The following is a 27,453-nucleotide window of genomic DNA, read 5'->3' as shown; positions in this document are numbered from 1 at the left end:
TTCAAAATGTGAACTAGTTTATGGTGACAAAAAAACCCTGAAACCCTGTGACACAGAGTGAGTAATACTTTAATAGACTTGTTTTTATAAATATATGTTTCAGCTAAATTACAATAAATCACACACGTTAACGAATAAACTTTAACGTTAGAAAGAAGCACGGTGTCGAGCTGGTAGGAGATAAAAGTACATTTTAAGTAGTTTTATTCAGTCTTATTAAAAAGTAGAAATACATAAAATTAATAAACTCGTCTTATATGAACCGACTTCACCATTGTTTATTTTATCGCTAAATTAAATGCGAATTTAACGTGCGGGACTTAACATCTGCGAATGATTGTTGCTTTGTCAAAATTATCAGTGTTATTACTCTAATTATTAAAAACCTCTACAGGCCTTTAATTGAATTCCACCTCTGACTAACGTCATTAAATTATTATTACCTATTTTCTCTAAAACAAAATCATGACAGCAGGTTTTAATGTGCGCAAACGAACCAAAAGGCGCAAAATAGCATCAGTGACAATTAAAATTAAAATTATAACATTAATTTTTATTTGCTGTCACTTCTAAAACATTTCTGCTGTGTCCATATTTTAATTTTAAAGCAGAAGACTACACTCTACTCCTCTTTTTCCCCAAAGGTCTCTGCGTGCGTGTCTGTCTGTGTCTGTGTGTGTGTGGGTGTAATCTCGTGTCTCTACTGAGGGGATGTTCTCTTTCATATCTGGAGCCTATCGCGCCCTCCCCTGCCTCTGACACACCTCCAAAATATGACCACCTACAAAATGTATATATCATAGGTTAGAAAAGCGAGCATGTGTTTGAGTTACTGCTAGCGACTCCACACGTCAAAAAAAGACAAACACCAACTCTGGCAATAATAAAAGTTTCTCGATGAACAGACTAATGAGGCGTGAGGGATGTTTTTATATCTGAACCTCTGAGCGGCGGAGACACCGAGTTAAAAATTCATGTCGGTGCGTTTTGAGTCGTAGGTGAGGGCAAGTGACTTTGTTGTTGTTTGGTCTTGGTTTTTATGATTATCATCGTACATGTTTTTACTCAAACGGAGCGCAAACTTATGACATTTGACACAGCCTGGGAGCGGGGCTGCAAATGGGCGGCATAGGTGGCAACCTCTACCTCAGCATGTTGAATGGGACTGAAACGCAAACTTTCGGAAAGAACGCCGACATCAGCAGTCACTTCCACCGCGGCGGCAAGGATCTAGCAGAGTTCAAAATGGGGATTCAGGACGCGAGGTTTTACTACTCGGACTCTGTTCAGAGCGGGCAGGACGCGCTGCCGCTGCCCTACCACTCGGACCAGGCGGTAGGAGGATACGGAGCGCAACCCGGCAGGTTTTACGCACAGACCCTCAGCAGCTGCCCGTACGGCGGCGTGCGCTCTCCGCCGAGAAGCGGAGCCGGGCAGGCTTACATCCCGACGGCAGGAGACGGGTTTCCCACGGGCGGTAAAGACGTGTACTCCCCTTCTCCGGAGAATTACCCAGCGAGCTTTCAGCACGGGTTCCAGCGGCAGCCTCTCTACCCTTTACCTGGGCTACAGGTGTGCGGGAAGACTCAGGCTCTGCTCAATAACTACCCGCTGTGGGCCAAGTTCCACAAGTTCCAAACCGAGATGATAATCACCAAGCAGGGGAGGTGAGTCTCACAGAAAAACAGAAAAACTACACATTGTTTCCTCCGCTGTCGATTAGCACATTTAATGGAGCAAAGAGGGGGTCATAGAAAGCGTGAATTTCACACCGCTGCCCTTTGGTTTTTACACTTTCTAATTTACTCACTCACCTGTCTTATCTTTACCATGAGCAGCCTCCGCTACGCCACAAGAGCGCACTTCAATTCACGTCTAAAACCAGTTTTATTTTTCTGTTTCCGAGAGTTGAATGGCGGTCGTCTTCCAGCTCTGCAGGACTGTGCAGGCATCACCGCCACGTCTCTGCTCAGGTGACGTGGTTGTTGGGAGTTTTTCTGGGATAATGATCGAAAGGTGCAAAGTTTTGCGCAAAATTTGCCTCATCCGATGTGTTGCCTACTTAAAGGATGTGAAAGTACGACAGTTTCTAAAGAATTGAGTTTTAAATTTGAAATTTATTAGGGTACGCACAGAAGGCCACTATGTCATTTTACTGAAAGGCATCTCAAATGTTTGTAACTATGCAAGGAATTACAACCGAATTAAAAAGTTGTTGAAGAGCCAAACTAACTGCAAAGTGGAGGCTCAGCTGCAGGCTGAGCTGTTCTTTGACCTATAAAGTGTCTTGGGTGCCTTCACTTTATATCAGCACCTCTTCAGCTGCCAAAAAGGAAATTTTACAGTTTTTCGAACCATCAGAGAAAGCGCTAATCTTTAAAAAAAAAAAAAAAAAAAAGTTACGTCATCTTTTTAACCATCCGTCATTGGCAATAATCGACGTTACAAAACTCAAATTGGGAGCTAATCAAATTCTTGTTCGTGCAGACAGCGAGGAAGAAATCTAAAACAAGAATCAAAAACAACCCTCATAGCGATACTCTAAGTGGGCAGCTTTAAAAAAATGACGATGTCGAAATTGTGATTAAAAAAACATGTGGGCTAAAAGCCTCGCGCAGGCAGCTCTCTGCAGCGCACACAGCTCATGGCTTGAGAGGGGAAGAGACGGCGCTGCCGGGCCTCTCTTGATAGGTCACCGAGCATTAAGATGCAGTCACGTCGATGAGGATTAATTCACTAATATGCGACACTTGTGTTTGACACAAGGTTTCAGGCCATAGGTTTCTCATGGCTCGGATCTGTGCACGGAAAACAATTGCGCTGTCACATAATATGACACTGATATTTCCACTGGCTTCACTCGGTTTGTCTGCTGAAACTCAAAATTTTTGTATTAAAATGGCTTGAGTAAAAATTCACAAAGTTTACTCAAGCCATTTTAATCTATATATCTAAGGTTGTGTGTGTGGTGTTGTTGTTTTTGCATGTGGCGTTTTGTGGTTTTTTGAAACAGATGAATTTCAGTTTGGTAGGTGCAGCTTATGTTCTTGCAAAATAATCCCCTTTGACCTGCATGGCTTCTTTGCCTTCTGGTTTACTACTGAAAGTTATTCTGAGTTCAGTACACTTACGGTTTTGGGGGTAGGAAATGCTCCTTTTAGATAGACTTTTGATATACTTTCTTGCCTTTTATCTGCTAAACCTGATCACAAATTGCACATTTAACTGTTCGCATGCTTCACAAATGGATCGTTTTAGAAATTCCATTCAATGCCTTGTAAGTCATTTTATGGTGTGCACAGGTTTTGCAGAATTAGCCAATGATTTGGGGATTTTAGTGTTAAAAATGTAGTATTTTATTACGTTTTTATCCAAGTGTGTGTGTGTGTGTGTGTGTGTGTGTGTGTGTGTGTGTGTGCGTGCATCTTCTATTATTTGACGTAGCAATTCCTGGCAGTTTCCTCTGTAGACAAACTCACTGTGGTAAGTAGCATCATATATCAGGTCACGTAATTAAAATGCATGCAGTACACTTGTATTTTGCTCCAGCTAATTTCAGCTTCCCTCAGAGCAAAGAAAAAGTCAAAGACTACCCGCAATAATAATAGGGTCGGTGAGCGCAGAGGTGTTATCCTTCCACATGTGACAAAAAGCAAATTTTCTTGTTGTGCACAAACCACAAACCTCATATTGTGAAAATGTGAAATCCTGGCGATGAAAATGTTCTCTGTCTTTTATCTTTACCCCTGTTTCTGACACTCACACTTTTTCGTAACATAAAAAAAGAAAAAATCCTACAAGATTTTGAAGAAGGTGAGCAGAGAAACACTAAAAAAGAAAAAAAAACTTTCAATATCAGAGGCAATATCCATCTTAAAATTTTCATCTTGGGTTCAGGCTTCCACAATAATTTTGGTGTGATTTTAAGAGAGGAGTCCGGGGGTCTGCAATGTTAATCAAAACCTCGGTATCAGTAGGCGAAAGGGTGAAAGAAACTCTAGAGAAATGAAGTGAAGGGTCAAACATTACTGAAGCTTTAGATGGCCACACTGAGGAGGTGAGGCACCTTTGATGTTCAGGAAGTAAAAGACTAGGTTCTCTTTTTTTCTGCTTTCTTCAGCCTCCACTAGACGGTGGGTGTACAGCCTGACAGATCTCTCAGAAGCTCATGTAGCACACCTGGGCTTTGAAATCTAGACACATTTTCTCGGCCTGTAGCGAAGGGTGGGGGCGAATTCATCTGCACTTCTCATGAGCTAAATTCAGATTCACCTCACTAGCCGATACCATGGCACAGGCTGTCCTCGGCTAAGACGAAGTTTGTGTCAGCGCAACCGTGTTACCGCGATGATCCAAGGGGTCAAACAAATTGTGGTAGAAAATGGGAAAAAGGGGAGATTTTGTGATTTAAAAGAAATCAAATGACTAAATTTGAAAAGAGAAAGTGAAGCTTTCTTCCTTATTCATTTGTTTGACCAGGGATCCTACACCTGTGGTACTCTTGGTGCAGATATGAGTCAAGAAGGCAAACTTTTCCCTGCAGCTGTTTCCAAGAAGTACATGCATTTGTGGGGACTTTTTTTGGGAAACTGCAGTAGAAAGCAGCTTCATTTTTTGTTAAAAGGGTTAGGCCGCGTTTGAATTTGTAGGAAATCACCTCGAAATGTGCCTCTAATTGAACGATCCTCTGGTAGTTTTCAAAGAGGAAATAATTCGCTTTAATTACAGCACATAACAAAGAAAGTCTTGCTCGGCCATGCAGTGTGTGTTCTAGGAAGGAGAAAGTACTGACTAAGTTCTCAGCGTAAAAACACCTTTTAGGGAAATAATGTAAAACTAAAGTTCAGACTCGGAGGAATCATGCTCATCTGCCCTCTCTGCTCCACTGACTGCAAACTGTAAACTGTATCAGTCTGACATCCTGTAGTTTTTCGAGAGGAAACAATCCTTTGATTTATTTTGTTCCCAAGAATAGATGGTGCTGCTGTGTTTTGAGTAGAATGAGCGCTCAGAAACGGTAATCGCCGCGTATGATGAGTTTTAGGTTCCTGTATCTGTTCTTATTAAACCGTTCTGGTGCTTTTCTCAGTACAAGATGTTTATTAACACACAATGAAAATGAAATGTGGTTTTTATTCTGCTAATATACTGCAGCCCATTGGTGAAAATGCAGTTTTTCTATGAATTCATCAAATGATTTAGGTAATAACCAGCTTTATTTCCAAAGTAGGCTTCTCATGTTGTGGAAATTATCACTTCACATCACCAAGGAAATAAGAGTGGGTGTCTTTAGAAGGGCAGCTTGCTCTAGAAATTTAAAGAAGTTAATGCTGAAATTAACATATCAGAAAAACATATTAAGAATTGCATCGCGAGCTGCCTTTTTGGTGAATGTTTGGAAGTCGTATGTATTCGTTTTTGCTCGCATTCTCTCTCTCTCTCTCTGAAAGCAGAAGTGGGACTATTTCAAGGTTTTGACAGTATGACCTGTCACTTCCTGTTCAGCTGTTTATGTGTGCCTATGTAGCTTTTCGCAGAAACATCTAGTGCCAATATTTTAGACAGCTATACAAGTACTTCCTCATAACGTGTAATTAAGCTCCTCTTCAAAGTGAGTAATGTCCACCGCATTTGGAGAATTAGGCTTATTACTGACACACTAGACATATTTTTTTTAAACTTTATAGCTCTATATTTGGTTCCCAAGAAGTTTGATTAAAAAAATACTGTTACTAATTGAGCATGAAGATGAGTGGCTGCTGACTGGTTGTGGGACTAATTAGATAAAGAAATATAAACTGTATCTACTTCCCTATTTGTTTTCTATTGCTGACAAGTTCACTGTTAACAATGATTTGATTTCACTGTTATAAATGGTCTGTATACTGATAAATACTAATATATAGATTGATCAGCCATAACATTATAACCGCTGATAGGTGAAGTCAGTATCACTATTCACCGGGATGCTACTTTGCTACTTGGCATAATGACACATACCACACACCTAAACGTTATCGCAGATGCTCCCTGATGGCTGCAGCCTCCCTCTGCAGGATAATCCAAAAACTCCTGAGGAATGGCACGAAGAAGACAACACCGAACCCGGAGCGTTGACTGATCTCCAAACATGTGTTTTTAATTATATATTCCGGATCTGAGAAGTTAAGCTAATGTCAAAACACGGTAAACATGCATTTCTTGTAATGGCCAACAGGGGGCTACTCAGTTCGTTCATACCGAGGTCTTTTAAAAAATGACTTTACTACTCATTTGACCTCTGACCTCAGCGAAAATGTTCCTTTCATTTTATCACTTTAATCGCTAATGCAGTGTTATGTTCTTTTTTAAAGTGTGGTCCCTTTTAGAGTGAAATAGATGATAAAGCCGGATGTGCTAGGGCGTGGCTACATTTATCTTCTCTGTACAGTGTGTGGTTATAATGTTGTGGCTGATAGGATCTTTACCAGACTGTTTGATTGTTATCCAAAAGCTACTGAAAAAAACATTAGCGAGGCCCTCAACTAAACAAGCATACAAGCATAAACAAGCACACACCAGTACACCAACCCCAACAAATGGGAATTAATGTGCTCCTGAAATTTGTTCCTAATTCCTCACTGTAGAAACTAATGGCCTTGTGTTGTGTTTCATAGACAAGAAGCTGGATGTGTTGGAAAGCAGACTAAACTACAACTGGTTTTAGTCTGTCCTCAGGCTTTGTTTATGATAAAAATCCAGATTAACAGCAGCATTATCCTTTATGAGGTTTGAAGCATGAAGTCCACAGTATCAGGTGACTACCCCTGACTACTACCCCCCAAAATGGACATTTCAGCACTTATAGTGGCTGAATTCCTCTGCCATAAGTCAATACACAAACAAGGGTGTCCATGTGCTAAAGAGTCCTTGTGTCCGGCAGCAGCTGTAGACTGGCATGTTTTCGTCACAGATGATCAAGCGTACGCGCGGTGACAAAAACTGGACCTGAACTCCTGTCCAGATGAATCAGCGGGTGCGCTCGTGTGGAAAAGTCTTCTCCCTGGTGAATACCCAGTTCCTCTTCTCCGCTCAAGCTTCTGCCTCGCATCCCCAGGACAAAACCCCCACCCTTCCTCACCCCACCCCACCCCACCTCTCCTCTCCCTCCTTCCCTCTCTTCACTCCACCCTCTGCTCTTTCCTTTTCCCTTTCTCCAACCTCCGTTTCCACCCCACAGTTTCCCCTCCCGCGCCCTCCCATTCCTCGCTCTCCAACATCCACACAGTTTATTTTGATTTTTTTTTTTTTAAATGTCACTGTCTCTATATTAGTGACTGGTTCACCACACTCATCTTCTTCTATGGTATTTTGCCTTAAAAACGACTACAGTTATGACTCTTCATGTTCGTACACGGCGTGCTCAGAAATAGACATTTGCCGCTACTGCCAAGTTTCTATAATTCAGTGGCACACTGGCAGGTTTATTAGTTAGTCTGTCTGGTAGCTGGGTAACTGAAATTGTGATTTCCTATTGTGTTAAAGCGACTTCATGTGTCTGTGTATCATCATTTTCCAAACTGCAACAGACAGAGGTGCTTTCCTTGTGACTGTATCTGCCATGTAAAAGTAAAATCATGTTTGTGTGACACTCTAGACATGACAGCTACCGTGCCCTTAATTACCACAACGCCACCACACTGAAAATAACTGCACACTATCATGTATGTATGTAGTGCTTTTCAGCGTCTTTGAGTGAACTTTGAACACAAAGAGCCTCCCACACATGCAAATACCCCTCTGTGTTGTGTTTTCTTTGGTTTCTCCCCTTCTCAAGTTCTGATTTCCTATAAAAGGCTCTACTATAAGTAAACTGATAATATGAATGGGGTAAAAAAAATTATAACAATTCTACTTCTTTCTAGATTACTCTCACTCAGTGTAGGTGGATCAATCCATTCATGAGCTCAACAGCCAAGTTTCTGTTTTCACTTGTATTAAATACTGCTGCGGAAGAAGAGCCCTTTCACCTGTTCTTTGCGAGCCACTAAAGAGCTGCTGCCACGATTGTGTTTCACCGACAACTATGATTGATTGTTAAACTGGACTCGCCTTGTAGCCAGAAAACCCCAACTGGGACGGTTCAGCGTAGGGTTTTGCCTTACTAGTGAGCAAGAAGGGCGTGTGTGTGTGCTGCCGTCTTAAAGAGCCAGCAGTCAAGGAGACAAACTGGAAAACATTTGATCATCTGAACTTTTTCTTTACATGAATTAAGGAAAAGTCCAGCTTTTGCCGTTCTTTTTATAATTAGTAGAGATGTGTTTTTGAAAACTGGACATAAAGTTTGCATTTATATATCCAAATTTAAAGTAAAGTACCTTTAGTCTACAAATCAATGCAAATGCGAATTACCACGATTTTTCTAGTAATTTTAACCCTTCAGCATTGTTATTAAACTATATGGGTACATATGTGAGCAGTACAGAGCCCCCTAAGGGTCACATCAGGAATTTATTCAAGACTTCTTTTGCACTACCCGAAAATAATTTTTGCGTTTCCTCTGATTCATAAAGAAATGCTGAGCTGTATTATGATACACACACTGCCGTTGGCTGTGGCCACAGCCAGTCTGCATACCCTCAGCTGTGGCTGCTCAGTTGCAAGTCTGTAGCCTTACAGTCAGAAAGATAACCAGAGGAGCTGGTGTACCAGTTTGCTCATTGACCACTGCCAAAGCTGATTTGGAGTTGCAGCTGTGCTCACAGCCAGTGGGTGTATGTTGCAGCGCAGCCTTTTGAGAGGTCCAATGAGCAATAAATGCATAATGTGAAACATCACATCATCTGTGCTTTCTCTCTGCAGAGCATTCCCATAAACCAGTGAACCCAAACCGGGAGCTCGAGTAGCCCAGGGGGTGCTTCTGCAATTGCCAGGGGGGGTAATTGGAAAGCTGAACCACACTAATCTGAAAAGAAACAGTAGAAATTACAGCTTAATTAAAGTAATTTCATTCATTGTAACAAGAAATTTAACAAATAGTTGATACCGCTAGATAAGAATATGGCTAACAGCTAAAAATGTTCAGTAACGGTATGGAAAAACAGATTAAAATGATAAACACTTAAAATAAAGCTTGATAAAGTTATTAATAAAAGTCTGCAGAAAGAAAGTTGCCCCCCCTCACTTTTTTTTTTTTACCACAAATAATATGTTTCTTTTTGGTCTCACACATTTGCTCTTATTTTAAACATAATATATGCACCGTGTAAATAGATAGAACTGTCTATATTTTATTAATAGATTGGGCTATTTCCTAACAGCAGTGAATTACTGGTTAGAACAGTAAGTCAGTAGTTGGGATAAATGAATGTCATACTGTGGTTCACTAAGTATAATTGTAACAATCGTTAAGAGTGAATCGATTATTCAAAACTGGCTGAATAATTTTTTTAAAGTTTTGAATAATCGATTCACTCTTAACGATTATGCTCAGCTGTCAGTTATGCTTAGTGAACCACAGTATCACAGCTTTTAGTTATTTACAGTTATTTCTAGCACTGTTGCTCATTTTGTATATTATACAGTTTAAACACAGAGTAAAGTGCTCCATCGTAATACCATGTGACAAATGTAAAAGTAACTTTATGCATCTCTTAATTTCCCGTACAAACGATGTACGCAGATTCAGGCTACACACATGAAATCCTCATCAGCATGGACGGGCCCTTGGGGCGTCGCTAACAGTAGCCTCTAACTCATTGTCTCGTTACACACCTGTCTTGTTTTTTACCCCTAAATCGCCCAGCTGCTTCAGGGGGGGGGACACGCTGATTTTAGATGAGGTCAGTTTCGATCGAGAAGAGATAACCAAAGTTTACCAAAACGATGCTGCCAACATGTAGTATCATGTTCTCGGCACAAACTTTAACTGACTGAATTATATTTAGGCTATATGTCTAACTTTCATTTCTAATATGTGTGTGTGTGTGTGCGCGCAGTGTGCGCAGTGTGCGGTGATCAAATACACATGAGACCTTATCTATCTTTTCCACCCACATCAAAATGTTTTAGACAAGAAAGTAAAGGGTGTTTCTCGAAGAGCTATTTTTTCTGTTTTTGTGCGCACTTTGCCCTCTTAAAGTGACTACGACATGCTTTTCATAGAACTCATTATAACCATCTATACTTTTACACACTTTCAGCTCTTTTTTAGGCAAATCTATTATTTGAAGAAAAATAGACAAAGGCATGTTTTTACTCTATTTACATTTGTAGGTTTAAAACCACTCGTGCACTTTTAATACCGAACAAATCAAAGTGGCAGGGGTGGGCAGCGGGAGCTGAATGTCAGTCATTACAAATGCTCCATAGCCTGAGGAGCTTTTAGCTGGTGTCAAACACAATGCCTTTATTTACACCAGCTACACTCTGGTGACCTCATATGGACCCAGAGTTCATCGCAGGGGTATTTATAAGCATGCTATGGCACGAACGAGACAGAAATGAATGAACATGAGATTTGGTGGCATTATCAGGAAAAGCTCAGGTCTTCCTTTAAATCACTGAGTTTCTGTAATGATAAAACAAATGAGATCATTTTTTGTACGCAGTGATCTTTAGGGGCAGGTGAGTTGTGAGGCAAATTTTTAGTCATTATATCTCCAGAAGCGGCAATTTCAGTCTCTTGAAGGACTCTGTGGTTCAGTCTGAAATTTCTCAGTAATGATTTGGTTTTATAGAGAAGCTCAAGGTCACGAGTGGCCACATCCTACGGAGTTCTGCAATATGTTAATGCCATCTTTCCTAAAATTTACATATCGCTAGACTGTCTTCCTCTAAGAAAGATTAGGTTTTTGCAAACTGGTATTCACATCTTTATTTTCATGTTAACCCAAACCACGAGCTTTTCCTAAACCTAACCAAATAAATCCGTAATAGTAATTAGTAAATCGAGATGAGATTCAAACTCCAGGCTTCTTTAAAGTTTTCATGCCACCTCTTCTGAGTTTGCACGCTAATATGATGTCAGTCAGTCATTTGCTAGATGGCATTTCAGAAACACCTACATGAGTCATTTCAGATGCTTGCCGCGTACAGCTAATATCACCATTTAGTTTGAGCATTTCTTCAGTCTCATAATATTAAAGGGCATTCTCAGTTAAATCTCAAGGAAATACTTTTTCTGCTTGAGAACATTTGCTCACAAAAACATTGCAAGCAGCACATCTTTGCTATCTATAGTCTACCTTTAGCACCTCATCAAGTAAACTATTATTACAAGCCACAAAGCAGAGAACAGGCCTCTAACGTGGCTGTGAAAGGGGTCTTTTCCTAAAGCTCACCAAGCCGTGTTGATGTCTAACTTAACCAGGAAATAATATGAAACTATGTGGGGAAAAAAATCAGTTTAATAAAAGCCTTGTCGATTAAATCTCCATCAAACTTTTTCTCACCCATCAGTTATTTGGGAAAATGAATATTAAGGGACATGATTGTCCAACTAATTTCCCTTAAGCGGATTTCCCCCAGAGAATGACTAACATTTGTGTGTTACATGTTGCGCTATAATGTAAAGTGTGAACTACAACTCAGTAGGGTTAGTAACTCTGAATCACTACAGTAAGTGTTTCGCGTCGACATGCACTCCGGATATTTGGCGCACACGTGAATGTCAGCAGGGTTTATCTGCCGTTGTGTGTTCAGAGTCCATTTCTTATATGTTTGTGTGTGTCTCTTTAATTTTAATTTAACCCAGCTTCTCCCTCTCCGTTCCCGGGTCGTCCAGCTAGGGGACAACCTGACCTCCCAGTTACCTCGTCTCACTGAAGTGATCAAAACGGGTTGAACATGTAAACCCCCAGCAATCAAGAGCATCTTCTGGGGCATATTTTATTAAAAGCAGCATTAAATATTGAGCTCAAGTGTCAGCCGTCCTCTCCACCTCTCATGACTCCTTTAGCTGCTTAGGAAACCGAGGATTACAGTTTGAAAGGCCAAACATGAATAATTTCAACAGCTTACGTACATGCACTGTTGAGAAAATTTACAATAGTTCAGTTTTCAACAACAGATTATTTTAATGGAATGCATATTTTTTAGAGGCTGTGTGATTCAAAAGAGAGAAATGTCAGTTGTTTCTGACAACTGAACTTATTTTGTACTGTTTTCTGTTACATAAAGTTTCATGCAATGATGTCAGTGTATATGCATGTAATGAACAGGCATCAGGGTCTACTTTCCACTCTCAGCTCTGTATGTCCACCTGCTGTTCAAATCTCCTGTTTGTGAGAAGAAAGCTGACTTAAAGCAAGAGGAGCTAAAGTGGCTTGTTTTAGACAGAGGATGAACTAATGGTCTACACCAATAAAGCTGATTTTGAATAGTGATCCAAGTTTTGGAGTCCAAGTTTTAATATTTGGAAATATAACATAAACCTTTCATACGGAATAAAAACTCATCTCCTGTTTTTTCAACACACTAACCATGTGCAGGGCTAATATGGATAAAGTGTAATATGGGTTTCAGTCACTACTCACATGCACATTATTTAAAAACTCAGGGGCAGCAGCCTCACATGGCTGTTTTCTGTTAACTTTGAAGACAGATGTCTTTGCTGGATAGACATTTTCAATTATAGATAGATGTGTTTAACGTTGAGATCTGTCAGCACTTTGATGCATTTTGTAACTGTCATCAGAATAATCAGAATAATCTCGAGATTTTATCTGCTTCTCTGTGCACCTTGGACGTGGGCGTAGTTGATCCATAAACCTCTACTGTTTCCACAAAATATGGAGCTACAGTATGTGAACAAAGGTATAAATAACGTTTTTGGGTGGTTTTTTTAACAAATAAATTTCTCTTATGTTTCTCCAGGAGGATGTTCCCCTTTCTGAGCTTCAATATCAGTGTTCTGGATCCTACTGCCCACTATAATGTCTATGTGGACGTCGTTCTAGCTGATCAGCACCACTGGAGATACCAGGGCGGCAAGTGGGTCCAGTGTGGGAAGGCAGAAGGGAACATGCCAGGTACACTGAAACTATAGCACAGAATGTAAAACCCTGGGGCTGCCTTTATGACTGTTAGAAACCAAGATTTGGTACGCTGATCAAACAACTACATTCACAAATACTAAAAAAAGAAGAAAAAAAGAGTGCTGCAGCGTCTATTGAAAAAGACTTTGAACACACTGATAAAACGATAAGCGACTAAGATTATAACTTATATATACAGCAGATGTAAAAATGCAAAAGGATATAAAAGGGATGACGTACACCACCAAAGTAATTGTACTTTACTTGACTGATTTCACTTAGAATGCTTTATATTAACTCCACTATAGTTAAAACCTTAAAATAAACTGTTGCATTATATCAAAGGAACGTAGTTGGATTAGCATTTGCACTGATACATACATAAATGCATGTAATATAATGAAACCGGCTATTATGGATGACAAATATTGCAATTTTGGATTCACGAGTTTTACTAGTACTTCTAATACGTAAGAACAGCTCTTCCACCTGTGAAAAAAAGTGTCTACTACTCACTGAAAATAGCTATTTTCTTCTCATCGTGCATTTACCACCAGTAGCCGGTAAACAGCTCAAACCCACAATCTTCCTGGGGCTTCCTGCACTAGATTCTAATGCGAAGTTTATGATTTAAACCCGCCATCGAAAATAAACTTGGGTCAGTCAAGCAGGAGACTTCACTCAGTGTGCTGCCTGGAAGAGCCTGAGGAAGTGGTTTATTTAGCAGTATTGTAGCAAACCTAGATGCATACAGTAGGGAAACCAAAACGTGCATTAAGATGCACACTTGGTCTGAGAGGTTTTCAGTCAGCAGCTTCACAACATGTTTTGCAATTTTTCAAAGATTGCCTGATGTTCCTTGGTTTAAGGAGCTATAATAACTGACTTAAACAGGAATGCATATTTGTTGCACTCAGTTTAAACTTAAAATCTCCAACGTGTTGAGCCGAGACGAATCCTAAAAACCTATTTACTTACCAGAAAAATACAGTCAAACATTTTTAAGACGCGGAAAATTTGTACTTTGGAAATTTGGAGTATTTTTTTTAGTCAGCCTCCATCTACAAAGTACGACAATAAAATCTTTAGGAATATTATGCCATCTTTAACCCCTCTTTAAACCCACTAAAACATGTCCAGTAATTTGATCACTTTGAATATGACTAACAATTGCACTCACAGTTTCTCCAGCACCTATCAAAGCTCTCTGGGTCCCGCTTTGATCTTCCGTGGCATCCAAGAGTGTCTGAATTACTCACCAGATGTACCTCCAATCGTGCTTCTCCCCAAGTATCTCGTTATACATCAGAGTTCATTTCAGCCACTTCTCTCGTCTTTTCTTGTAAAGACGTGTTCAACGTCAAGCATAGACGTAATTATTTAACACGTTACATTTACATTTCTACGCCCTGTTCTCTCCACAACCTTTCATTCAGTATTTCCTCCTGTTCACACTTCAGAAAAAAAAAAGAAAAACTAAGCATAACAATAGCAAGTTAACCAAGATTTCATTTTATGTGTGATTGATGATAGACAAACCACAAATATATAAATGAGAGAAACTGCAAGGTGCTGTCACACATATGCCAGGTGTTGTGGAAAGGTGACTGCTGATGTGCTACAGTTGTGGAATTTGTGGTGTAACAACTTCACTCAATTAGATTTAATATTACCCTTATGTGGTGTGCAAAAATAAGGTTAGCAGGTCGTTGTGGTAATGTTGTGAGAAATCTTGGCTGCTCTAGGAATATATTAAGATATTAAAGGAAGGAAAACAAAGCCATCCCAGTTTGCAGGGGAAATACCTGATGGAAAAGTGGCGTTTTAAGATGTTTTTCATCTTCCCTTGTATTCAACTGAAGTGGCCTACAGACAGTAACGTATTATTAATATCCATTAACTTTTGTGCCATAAATATTTTGTAGTGCTTGCTGATGATTTGCAGAAAATATCATTTTTAATCGCATCAAATTCAACTTGAATTCATGTAAATCTCTATAAAATTGACTTTAGATGAGAGAAGATTTTAAGTCCTTAAGCCAAAGTTATTTTTTGTAAATTTACACCTGAGGGGCTCCAGCAAAATGTTGTTTCCCTCTGCCTAATCAGCAAAACAGAAAGTGAATAGCAGCATTTTAAAAATGACTCAGAAAACACTGATATTACTGAAACTGTCCTAAAAAGTCTCATTTCAAAATTTACCAAATTCGACGCTACAGAAATGAAGCATATCATGCTGCACCTGTTTTAGTCATAGTGTTAGTGGCAGGTTGCATTTTGAAACTGCTTGGTCTCAGCGCACTGACCGTCTGGGTTAACAGGTGGAGGATTCATGGAAAAGCTGCTGAGTTATGGAAAGAAATCTAATCACAGTTAGTCTGTTCGTTACTGAGAGCTTTAAAAAAAAAAAAAAAAAACCCAGCTGAATAAAACCCAGCTGTAAAGGAAATGGTGCAGAAGAGAAAAAGCGAGAATCAAAGCAAAACTCGCTGCAGCACGATATTCCTCTTCTCTTGTTTTTGTGATAGTTTGAAGCCAAAACTGTGAAAATAAATAAATAAAACAAAGCGTGCAGCCCTTATTCATAACTACATGCGCTGCTCGCCATGTGCTCCGGTGATTGCAGGGAACAGGATGTACATGCACCCCGACTCTCCCAACACAGGAGCTCACTGGATGAGACAAGAAGTGTCGTTTAGCAAGCTCAAGCTCACCAACAACAAAGGAAGCACCAACAATGTGGCACAGGTACCGTGCTTTTGCCTCTAATTTGCTTTCTATCTACAAATCTGTCTGTGAATACGCTCGCGTGGTCAGTGAGTGGCTGAAACATATCGATGAATGCAATAACTGTCACCTTCTGCTTAAATTTACACTACTTTAATCATTTCCTTTCGTATTCTTGATATATGAAAACATTAACCACATTATGAGTGTCACGATGGAAACCATCTGCAAACACTCAATTTCTGCCTGCTCATTTCCTGCCTTTATTTTTCTCGCTTATCGGTAAAATAAAGGTATCTTTGTTTCCTGCTCTTAATCTTTAGCAGCCAAATGACCATAATATTACATCTCCCTTTCTCCAGATGATAGTTCTCCAGTCCCTCCATAAATACCAGCCTCGTCTTCACATCGTGCAGGTAAAGGAGGATGGCACGGAGGACCCCTTCCTCTCTTCTAAAGCTCAGACGTTCATCTTCCCGGAGACTCAGTTCATCGCTGTTACTGCATATCAAAATGCAGATGTAAGTCACCTCAGACACAAAGATGAAGATGAGATTTGTATGCTTTAAAAATATGTTTTAAGGTGTGAACCGCAGCCTGTGTTGCAGACCACTGACATTCTATTCTACCATGTTTGCATATTTATTGTATTGTATTTGGCAACAACCTTCCACAACTGGCCCACAAAAACACCTCTTATAACTTCGATTGCACAGCTTTAATGATGTTGAGAGATCAATGATTCATGTCAGCGACATGTTTTACTGATTTATGCATGCATGCATCAAAAATGCAGACACACCAACTTACATTTCTGCAGCCTTCAAGCTAAGAGTCGCTTCACCTCGGCTGACCTGAGCACCGTAGCTCACATCTCTCTTGTGTACGGTGTATTTTTCACGGCTGTTCAAATAAACTGTGGGAGAGTTACTCCATGCAAGATACACTCTCCCAGTTTTACATTTGTGTTCCTCCCCTTTGCGGTTTTTAAGATGAAATCTTTCCAATAAGAGATAAAACTGCACGGTAGCCTCATTAATTATTAGTCGGTTACGTCTCTTTCTGCGCTCGTTTCTTCGATGTGGTTGCTCACTCCTTCTCTTTTTTCCTTTGCCTACGTTCTCTCATTGCCCTCCTCTTATTCCCTACACAGATCACTCAGCTGAAAATAGACCATAACCCGTTCGCTAAAGGTTTCCGTGACAATTATGACACGTAAGTAATTTCAAAAATGTCTGTATTTACAAAAAGCAAATCCTCTTCTGTTCTCAGTGTGAACCCTGCGTTTTCTCAGCATTAATAATGAGACTGGGTCACTGCTGGCACTTGAATGTCCTGAGTGCTCGTGTCAGCCTTTTAATATTGGAAAAGATGCAATTATTTGCTGCTGCTGAGCATGCTGCAGTGAAAGGGTGTGAGGGGCTGTGAGATGTTTGATAGTTGTTTGAGGTTTGGGCAGGAAATAACACCTTCTTTTTTTCCTCTTCTTCTCACACTCGCTTCTCTTCCCCTCCTCCTCCTCCCTCCTGCCTAGGCTGTACGCTCCTCCCGACTCTGATCGCCTCACCCCCTCCCCTACAGAGGGCCAGCAGCTGCTACCAGGGAGCTGCTACACCCAAGGCTACTTCTCTGAACAGTACATGAGCCCCCTGCCCCAGAGCCGCTTCTATGGCCGCGAGCACATTGGTATGGGCCAGCAGCACAAAGACCCATCTGCAACCCCCGGTCCCCACAGCCGCTGGTACCTGTCACCTCAGCAAGGCGTGGCTCCAAATCGGCTTGACTTCACTTCCTCCTATGAGGGGGACTTCTCTGGAAATGGTTTCTACAAGCCCTTCCCCTTGCAGACATCTGCTCACCATGCTCTCAGCTACTATTCAGATCATCCTTTTGCGTCTACAAGCGTGTCTGTATCAGGAGCCGCCTCAGCAGGTTGGAGCGCCAGCCGGCCCACCCCACAGTACCTCGGTCACCCCACTAAATCCGGCCCCGCTCTTGGGTGGTTTAGACCCATATCATCCTCCTCTTCCTCCTCCTCATCTTCTACATCCCCTGGGAACCCCAGGCTGCACCCTCCTCCACTCCTGGACTCTTTTCAGCCGCCCTTGCTGCAGGACAAGCCCAAAGACACTGTGGGCGTAGTGCAAGAGGAGCCTTGGCTCGAACCACCTTCCGTGAAATCAGCGGACTCGGGCGACTCTGGCCTATTTGAGGGAGGTGTGGGTGAAAACAAGAAGAGGAGGGTGTCGCCATATACGTCCAGCACTGAAAACTCCCCACCCCCGCGCAGTGGAGAGGTCTGTGAAAAAGACAGCAACAGCGATGCAGACTATTATGGTTATTACACCCACTGAAGACCTCACACATTATCATGGTTGCCACAGTGTCTCCCAACACCTTCCCACACTGCCCTCATTGACACATTTACTGTCTGTCCAGGATAACGATGAAGGGCTGGAACAGTCTCTGGTTTTGCTACAGACAAACTGCAGAACGTAGAGAAGGACAGTGACCAGCCCCTCGAAGTGTCAGACGACTACAGGAACTTTCAAAGTTAGTGTCAAGGTTGGCGTCGAACAGAGTGGAAGTGACTGGAACGCTGGCCTAAAGTGACATAAACACCAAACAGACATAAAGACCTGTGGCTTAGGCCTTTGAAACATCTGGAGATTTGTAAAAAAAAAAACAACGAAACAAAAAAAAAAGATGTGCATATCTGCTTGCTGACAGACGCCTGCAGCAATTGTCTGTTCTTTCTGCATCAAACACTCTCACCATGTCTCCTTTGGTCTCATCTACGTCAGTTCTCACCATCAACCATTCACACATCTTTGCAATATGTTCATGTTCATTTCCCATGACGATTCTGAGCAGAAATTATGGCTTTTCACAGTGTCCTCTATCTAATTAGTGCAACACCACCTAGTGGCCACAGTGAAGCGCTGTAGGCCATGGAGTGACAGCAGGCTTGTGTTCTAGAAGGGGAACCTTCCTCATACATATTAGCCCAACATTTTCTGTGTGTTCCTCTACATCTGCCGAGATTTTTCCAACCACAGCAAAAATCGCAGGTCCACACGCCTGCAGGCAATCCAACATGTCTTACTGGTTTGAAAGCAAAGCTGTTTGAGTAATATTTAATGTTAAAAGTTATTAAATTTATTGTGACACCTCTTTGTACTTTACTGTAACCCTGTATGCCACTCTAAGTCCAAACCCAGACGCAGGTAATACAGAATCACCTTCATCAATTTCAGTAACTGTCGTAGTCAGGTTTTAATCAAAACTGATCAACCCACCAGGATGTGGTTCACTTTGTCAAACATTAGTAAGCTGAATTTTGGGGATAGTATTATAAAAGAGTTTGTGCTCATGCATCTGAAATGAACCCACAGTTCATTTCCTAGTCGTTGGATTCCTCAATTAAGATGGAGATGTTTTCTGTCCTGTATTGTTTTCTCACTGTACACTGACTCCTAGTTAACAAAATTCTCCAATTTGAGGAATTCCTGCTGATGCAAACACTGTTTTGAGGGTTTCGCAGGATGTAGCAGCAGAGATCTGCATGGTTTACAAAGTGTTGTACTGACTCTGGCTGAATTTTTCACATGAGTTCATTTCGGATGGTGCTTGTGATTTCTATTGAGTTTGCAGTGTGCATGTAGGTCTTAAAGCAAGATACTGACCTCTCAATGCACTGTGAAGCAATATTCTAATAAGTGGGGCCATATTTTGTCTGTAGCATGCTCATGGGAACACATATTGCAGGGTATTTCCAATCGGTTCAAATTATTCCCCTGAAACCAATCAACACAACAGTGCCATCAAGGTTTTTGGTTTAAATGATACCAGAAACTCCATTATGGCTTATGTTGCATATTGGAAAAACCTCAAAGGTACATAAGCATTAAACTCTTTATGTTTAACTAAACAAATTGCCATGTTTTCCATATAACAGTGTCATAACTTTGAGGATCTGGGTTAATTTAATAGCTCCAAGTTTTGGTATTTGTTTAAATATAGAAATAAAGATCTTGGTGTGCACATGTAGGCTTTCAAAGTAATACATTTGTTAAGATTGTTTAAGTTTCACTTCCATACAAATGGGCATTTTTTTATGTGAAGTGATGAATCTGAACATCAGATTTGGTTTTGAAAGTTACTGAAATTGCTGGACACAGCACTCCTTCGATCTGATGTGTGATGGGCATGTAGGAGGAGGGAGTTTCCAAGGCGATCTGACTGTTCTGAAGAAGCATACCAAGAGCTTTTAAGCGTGAAGCTAGTCCTTACCTCACAATGTGTCGACGTTGCATCAGTCAGAAAAGTCCCTCGCTGCAATCATAGCGTCACAATCCAGAAAATTATTGCTGTTTTTATAGATAATATGAAAGAAAAGTGGCAACATGTTCGCATTAAGGGAAGTTTGTAGCAAATTATTCGGTATCAGTTTGTTTTCAGCAGCAGTTTCATAGCTGCAACGGTTTGTCATAGCGTTTGGAAAATCCCTCCATTTTAATCAGTTCCATCAACATCACTTTTTCTTAGTTTTAGCTTTTGGGCGATTTAGAAGCACTGATGAGTGATTTCAGCAAGACTAAACTTTTCAGCAGCAGATTTACACAAACCCAGCTGCACCCTACTTTGCTTGGATTAAAAAATATATATGGCAAAGGCCGAGCACCCTGCTTCCTTCAGCTGACTTCAAAATGCTCCTATCCACACATGGCTACAGCCCACAATCAATAACAGCACTGATATTGATGAAGTAGGACCAGGTGAGGGGAAACGTGAGCACTTAAACCACACAGCAGACATTTAGTGTGCTCCAAAATTCTAAATGAGAATTTGTATTGTTGCCTCAGTAGTAAGACTGGGATTCTTGCTGTAGTTCTCCAGGTTTTCCTCAATCTGCTGCCATAAATTGGAGTAGACCCCTAAAGTGGGTCATAGAGGATGACCACACGCACCTGTACTTAAAGAGACAAGGTGCTGTCACCTTCAGACCACAATAAACAGGAAGCACAAAGTGACCAGACAGACACTCTGAATTTCCCCCCTAGTCTTTGGGCCTATCATGTGGTGACGCCGGCTGACAGAGGCCCGGCTCCCACCCTGGTGACAGAAATGAAGAGTGAGGCACCAGTCGGCGCTGATCAGAGGTCTGCTCCTCATTCCTCACTAGGTGTGCTAATGGCCTCAGACAACACTACGGGCGACAGGCAGGCACTCGGTGTCAAACGCGTCTCTACAGATCGAGAGATGAAGTTGAGTCTCCTTACATATGTGTGACTGAATCTGAAAAGACTTTAAATATACGTAAAATGAAGTCCTCAGTTTACCATCCTGAGACCAACAGATAGTCACTTCCTACATGTCTAATGAATATTCAGACTTGATTCTGGCTTTTTTTCTACAATTTCCTCACTTCATAAACAAAATTGTCTATTTTTTCATCAAATTACACAAAGCAGAGCAGAGCACCATTAACTGTAGCCTCTCTAAAATGCATGTAGTTTTATTGAACTGAATATAACATTTATTTCATTAAAAAAAAGTTTGTTAAACTGAACAAGAAAGCTACAGCAAAACATGCTTTCCTTGTAGACTATTTGGATAGTTTTTAGTTTTTATTCAAAGAGAGTGGCACTAAGGCTCTTAGTGGCACAGTTTTGTTAGATTTAGCAAAAAGTACAAATCCAAAACACACGCACTGCACTAATGTAGGTATGTGTGCTACAATGTTTAAGCTTCGTCTACTAAATTAAAAACTTATTTATTTTAATAAATTAATTGTATTCGGTTATTGTAAAGGTTAACGAACATACAAAAGTGTGCTTAGAGGAGCTACTAGTCAGATTTTCTTCACCTTCAGACAGCACCAGGCCGACTACATGCAGAAGCTGCTTAACCCTAATCAGCACCTAATCAAGTTTTATATTTCCCAAAATCCAGGCCAATTCTTTCACACGAGCCAAGCTTGACTGTAAAATAATCAAATGAGGCCGATGCTGAGGCTGTGTTTTGTGTAAATCATGTTTAACTGATGCAAAAAAAAAATTGCACTGCAAGAGACTTTGAAACATGCATATAGATTATATATATGCATGTTTGGCAAACTTACAGCAAAATGTGCTTTCCTTGTAGACTGTATTGGGACATAAATGTCTGCAGAAACAGTTCAATTAGTTGATAATAAAATGTAAAATCATCATTATTAGTTAGATGAGTTGGACTCCTGACTTTATATGGGCTTTCTTTCTCAGGAGACATGTCGCTGTATAAGTGCGGATGTAAAAAATGAGATCATTTTTTAAGGTGATTAATGTCCCTGGGAGCACCTTTGCTTTTCCTAATGTGACTGTGAAAAGGCCTGTTGCTGCATAAATCCTGCCTTTGACCCCTGAATTTTATTGGATCCACCGGATCTCATAAACAATAATAAACACATAACGTTCAAGAACAAATCGTCCCTTCACCAGGACATTTACAAAACTAAACTCAGTGGTTACGAAGAGCTAAAAACTGAATCGGTATGAACTGAAGAAAAAGTAGCTTGTGTATCATTTCCAAATGATGTAGTATTTAATGTTTTTGTTGACATCTGTCAGAAAAAGGGTGCTCTCACATTAACAAAGCTGTACAATCGCCAGTTCATATTTTAAGTGCAATTAATAGAACAAAAATTAGTTTAGATTTAAGGATGTTGTGGCGAGAACAACGAGAGAAGAGTTTTATGTTGACAGTTTGAGTTATGGAGCTCTTGTTAATATAGTACACTGAATGCTACTGCACCACATGAGTGTATGATCTCACATCAAACAGCAGAGAAATGCTTTCAGATGGCAAAGGAAAGACCCCTGCTGGATACTGCAGATATTACAGCTTCACCCTGACCCCTGGTGTTGGACCACTCATACCTCTGTTTCTCCTCAGTCCGCGTTCACCTTGAAAGCACATTTCTCTTAGTGTTTGGGAACTGTATTTCCAGAAATGTTACTGTAATGCAATGGTGTGAAGGATGGAGCTCAGACAACTCAAGCAACAAGCATGTAAATTTTTGGGTGTGACCCCTGTGCACTGAACCGATCATCCTTTATTTAAGAGCTTTTGAACTGCAATACAGGAAGAAATAAGAAGAAAGATTTCTGCTAGGGAAATGGAAATTCTTATTTATTAAATGTCGAATAGGTTTATTGTAAATGTTTTTTAATTAATTAAAATTAAAGCTTATACATGAACAGTCTCTGCCGTGTTGATGTTGTCCTTTTATTCAACTGATGCAGCAACTTTTTGGGGACAGTGTAACCCATGTTTTTGGTCGCTATCATTTACAAACTTCCCTTAAATGTAGAACAATAATGAATTATGTACTTCACAAAAGAAGAGACGTTAATTAAATTTGGCTGTGCAGAAGATGCAGACTTTAGGATGCCGGGTTCAAAAAACATAAGTAAGCGGCTAACATCATTTATCACAGGAAACCAATGACAATAAATAAAAAGATCTCTTTCACACCCCTCCAACTGTTTGTTTAATGACCTTGGTGTCAGTGTCAGAGGTAGCATTAGTGTTCGGATAGGGCAGTGGTCTCCAACCCCTGGACCACGGACCCGTACCGGTCCGTGAGTTGTTTGGTACTGGGCCGCGAGAGTTGATGCTCGGGTGTGAAATTCATGGTTTTCAGGGTTTTTATTGTTAACTCGGTTTCCCTGGATCTTTTCCCGTGTTGTAGCTGTGTTTCTTATTTTGAAAGAAATATTTAAACATTACCATAGCGACCAGAGAGCATTAAGTGGCAGAGAGGAGGATGTTACTCTCAATGTTGTTGGCGCATTTCAGGAGGACGCTGCTAATAAACAAAATAAACCACAAAATACCAGTTTTTGTCTTGGTCGTATCGTTTTATTTTGTTGTATTTATCCGCGACACCTTAAAGGCCGGTTCGTCTGACGTTAAACCAGTCCGTGGCGCAAAAAAGCTTGGGGACCGCTGGGTTAGGGTAAGATGGGTTTGATATACTTAAACTTAATTTAGAATGCTGCATACAATCCTTGCAATAGTGGATAACTTAATTGATTGCATTTATACGTGTGGTGTGTATTCATTGCTCTGCCATCACAAGCGAAAGTTATCACAGGCTAATAAGGTCTTTGTTTCTGGATTTACATTTCTGGGAACGTGGACTCTGTAGCAGATTCAGCAAATAATAAATTGAGGGGTAAGCTATTTGTGAGTGCTTTAATGTCATGGGATGTCCTCTCAAAGTTAACAAAGATGCCTTTGTGTATGTGTGCCCCTCTCCCAAGCAAATGTCTGTCCCTCAAACTGAGAACAACTTTCAGGTAAAATGTAAGACGCACTCATCCAAATGATCTCAGAGTCAGTGCTGCGCTTACCTGATCCCTCAGCAGAACACCATCCAGGTACGAAGTAGATTGAGTGGACAGTTTTTGAGATAAGTAAACAAGTACAGCACTGTAGACGATCAGAGAGTAAGTATTTAACCAACTACAATTTTACAGTCAGACAGAAAAACAGGGAAAATGACTTTTTTTCTGTCTATTGTCAGTCAGATGCTTTCCAGATGATATTGCAAGGTGAATCAAAATCTGATGGTGCTTTTCTGCATTCACTATTTCATCAATCACCAACAAGATCACCAACACTTTCTGGCTGAAATGCAAACCCAAACTATGACAGAGCCTCCACCGTGTTTTAGAGATGCCTGTAGACAATCACTGTTGTACCGCTGTCCTGACCTCTTCGGTACATACTGAAAAATTTGATCCAATAATTTCAAATTTGGATTTATCACTCCATCAGACCTGTTGCCACTGCCAAAAATACTACTTTATGCCTGTCAAACTGTTTTATCTTTGACATTTTCTATAGAGTCACCAAAGAAATCAGAACAAAGGTGTGTTTTTGTGACAGGCTGCGAGCATCCAAAAGAAGAAAGTTCTTTTAGATGCAATTTAAAAGTTGTTTGTCTTGACACTGATTCACTCCTTCAGTTATGAGCCTTTTTTATGCTTGAGCAGTTTAAAGGTCAGTGTTCAGCGGCTTAACGGCATTTTTTACAAAAAATAAAACATTTCTCTGAAAATAATCAGGTAAAAGGAGGGACCTTCAAAAAGTCAGAACACTTTCCTGTCTCACAGGAAGCAAAACACACTGTTCAAAAAAAATTAAGTGTGCCAGTGCCACCTGGCAGTTTGCTGCCCTCTGTTGTCTGATTGGCAGATGAATCTTGAAAATGAAATAGGTGTGCGAGGTGGGCTCTGCTCTCTTCAGTGGGAATTCAAGGACAGAATGGTCTCACTCTTGTGTGAGTGTTCATGAGTTATGTGTGGCCACAAGGTTTGATTGGAAGGATTCGTCGATTTGTCAAGATTTAGCATGTGGTGAAAGCCCTCCAGCAGGCCACTGGTGTGAATGTCTCTGACCAAACAATGAGGGTGGCATGAAATGCTACACATATAAAGGCTAATTTACACCACTGAGCCCTGCTCTCAAAAGATGACATACATGTAACTCTGTCTGTGAAGCTAGATTTTAAAAAATAAGTGCTTACAGTTAAAGTTTTAAAAACATGTTTAGCGCTATCTTCTGTCAGTATGGAACATGACATCATGTGGTTGGTTGCAGCTAATAGATTTACATTAGTTTATAATAATTTTGCAGTAGAATTGTACATTGTCTCCTCCATGTATTAAATTTGTTGTTATTGTTCCTCTTGAAATAAAGTTGGAGGAAAAAGAACTTATGTTTATGTTAGCTAACTAGTGGCAGAATCGATAACTCAGAGGAAAATAAAGACACTAAAATGAAAAGTCAGTTTAAGGAGATCACTTTTGTGCTGCAATAATGAGTTTTATGTTAAAACCCAGGATATACTGTCCACTTTCACTGTCTGTCTCTTCAGCAGTAAGCGGCTGGTCGCTGTCAGGGGTGGACAACTCCAGGCCTCGAGGGCCGGTGTCCCTGCAGGTTTTAGATGTGTCCTTGAACCAACACAGCTGATTTAAATGGCTAAATTAGCTCCTCAACATGTCCTGAAGTTCTCCAGAGGCCTGGTAACGAACTAATCATGTGATTCAGGTGTGTTGACCCAAGGTGAGATCTAAAACCTGCAGGACACCGGCCCTCGAGGCCTGGAATTGCCCACCCCTGGGCTAGCTGCACCTATACGGGAAAATCCAGCTGTTAGCCGTAATGTTCTGTGTTGTAAAGCTATTTAAAAGTAAGAAGAGTGTGTAGAGCCTTTGAGCCAGGTGACAGGTGGTTCACGGACCCACAGAAACTGATTTTTCCTCCTCTGGCAGGGGATCAGCGCTATTTTATGCAATAAAATAATCTTTCTGTACTCAAGCATATCAAGACAGTTCACAACATAACATCCCCCTACATGCACACCACACCAGAAATATCACCAAGTTTCTTACCGAAGCACGATCGGGAATCCCATCAGACCCCATGCAGGGAAAGTAGGTCGATGTGTGCGAAGGAGAGGGAGGCTCCGAGGAAAAGTTTTCACAATTTTGGGGACCTTATGTGTTTTTTTCTCACATCATCTCACTGACCGGATTACTTCATATTAGAAGTGAGGAGAAGCAAAGCCCAAATGTAAGTGAAGGAGACTGTAACATGGAGATTTTTTCCCTTGCGGAAATGCTAATGGATGTTAGGGTTTCCAATCGTCTTCGGTAAGAAACTGCTATGTTTTTGGTGTGACACGCATGTTGTAAACTGTTTGATTGTTTTTGGAAAAGCGCAAATATTTTATTGCGTAAAATAGCACTGATCGCATTTTGGCGACATCTGCTTTGCTCGCTGATTGCACTTCTCGGTGTACCCGCTGTGTTGACATTTCTGCATACATGTCAGGGCCATGCATTGCGTTAATTCGCATGCTCACGCATGCGCACTGTCGAAAACTTCCACCACGTGTATAGGAGTCCTCAGCTCATCAGGGTGCCATGGGATAATTGCCATTTCTATCAAATGATGTCACTTCCTCTCCTTTCTAACACATTGCCATGTCCACATCAGTATAGATATACAGCATGATAACATTCAGGAACTTTAGATGAGCAGGTCTTATATTTCACTTGAAAGTTTATCTCTGTTAGAGGGACACATCGACATGTTTGACTATCTTTAAGAGGACATAAATGCATCCCCAGACTTCTTACCTTTCAGTTTAAGAATCACAACTAATGCCTGATTTAGATGTTAAATTCGCACCATAGTATGACATCCACCTTCCCAGAATTATAACTACATGTAACAGAGATGCAGACCTGACCTGTGATAAGCAGATTTGATATCAACATGCAGTGTAACCACAGTAAATTGATTAGCACTAAGATAATAACTTTATCACATAATGTAATTGGGCCTAAGTCCATCTAGCTTGTTCATAAGTTAATGCAATGGCTAGTATTCTGCCAGTGTAGACATATGCTGCTTTCTCTTTTCATAGTTCTGACAATATGCATATGAACTGAGTGTCAGTTAAGGCCTTTTCTCTGTATGTCAGTGAAAGTAATGTGACCGATGTGTTCAGCTCACTTTCACAGCTCTGTGACGCAGATCCACTGCAAGTATAAATGCAAACACTGAAGTCACCCAGTATGGGAAAGATTGTATGCACCGCTATAAATTGACCAAACCATACCTTGACCTGAAACTAATTCTCTCACCT

General features: G+C 40.6%; 1 protein-coding gene across 1 annotated transcript; it reads left to right on the top strand.

The window, feature by feature from the left end:
- The first annotated feature begins 827 nt into the window (after nucleotides 1–827).
- On the top strand, nucleotides 828–21,363 carry tbx21 (T-box transcription factor 21). The gene is made up of 6 exons (XM_084937167.1): nucleotides 828–1,667; nucleotides 12,856–13,010; nucleotides 15,643–15,764; nucleotides 16,106–16,264; nucleotides 16,897–16,958; nucleotides 17,278–21,363. Exons 1-6 carry the CDS (start codon nucleotides 1,120–1,122, stop codon nucleotides 18,095–18,097), a joined length of 1,866 nt encoding a protein of 621 aa, XP_084793293.1. The 5' UTR covers nucleotides 828–1,119; the 3' UTR covers nucleotides 18,098–21,363.
- The last annotated feature ends 6,090 nt before the right edge of the window (nucleotides 21,364–27,453 follow it).

This window comes from Perissodus microlepis, chromosome 8 (assembly GCF_051167445.1).
Source record: "Perissodus microlepis isolate ML-2025 ecotype Zambia chromosome 8, ASM5116744v1, whole genome shotgun sequence".
Taxonomy (NCBI): Eukaryota; Metazoa; Chordata; class Actinopteri; order Cichliformes; family Cichlidae; genus Perissodus; species Perissodus microlepis.
This window is presented reverse-complemented; position numbering and strand designations above follow the sequence as displayed.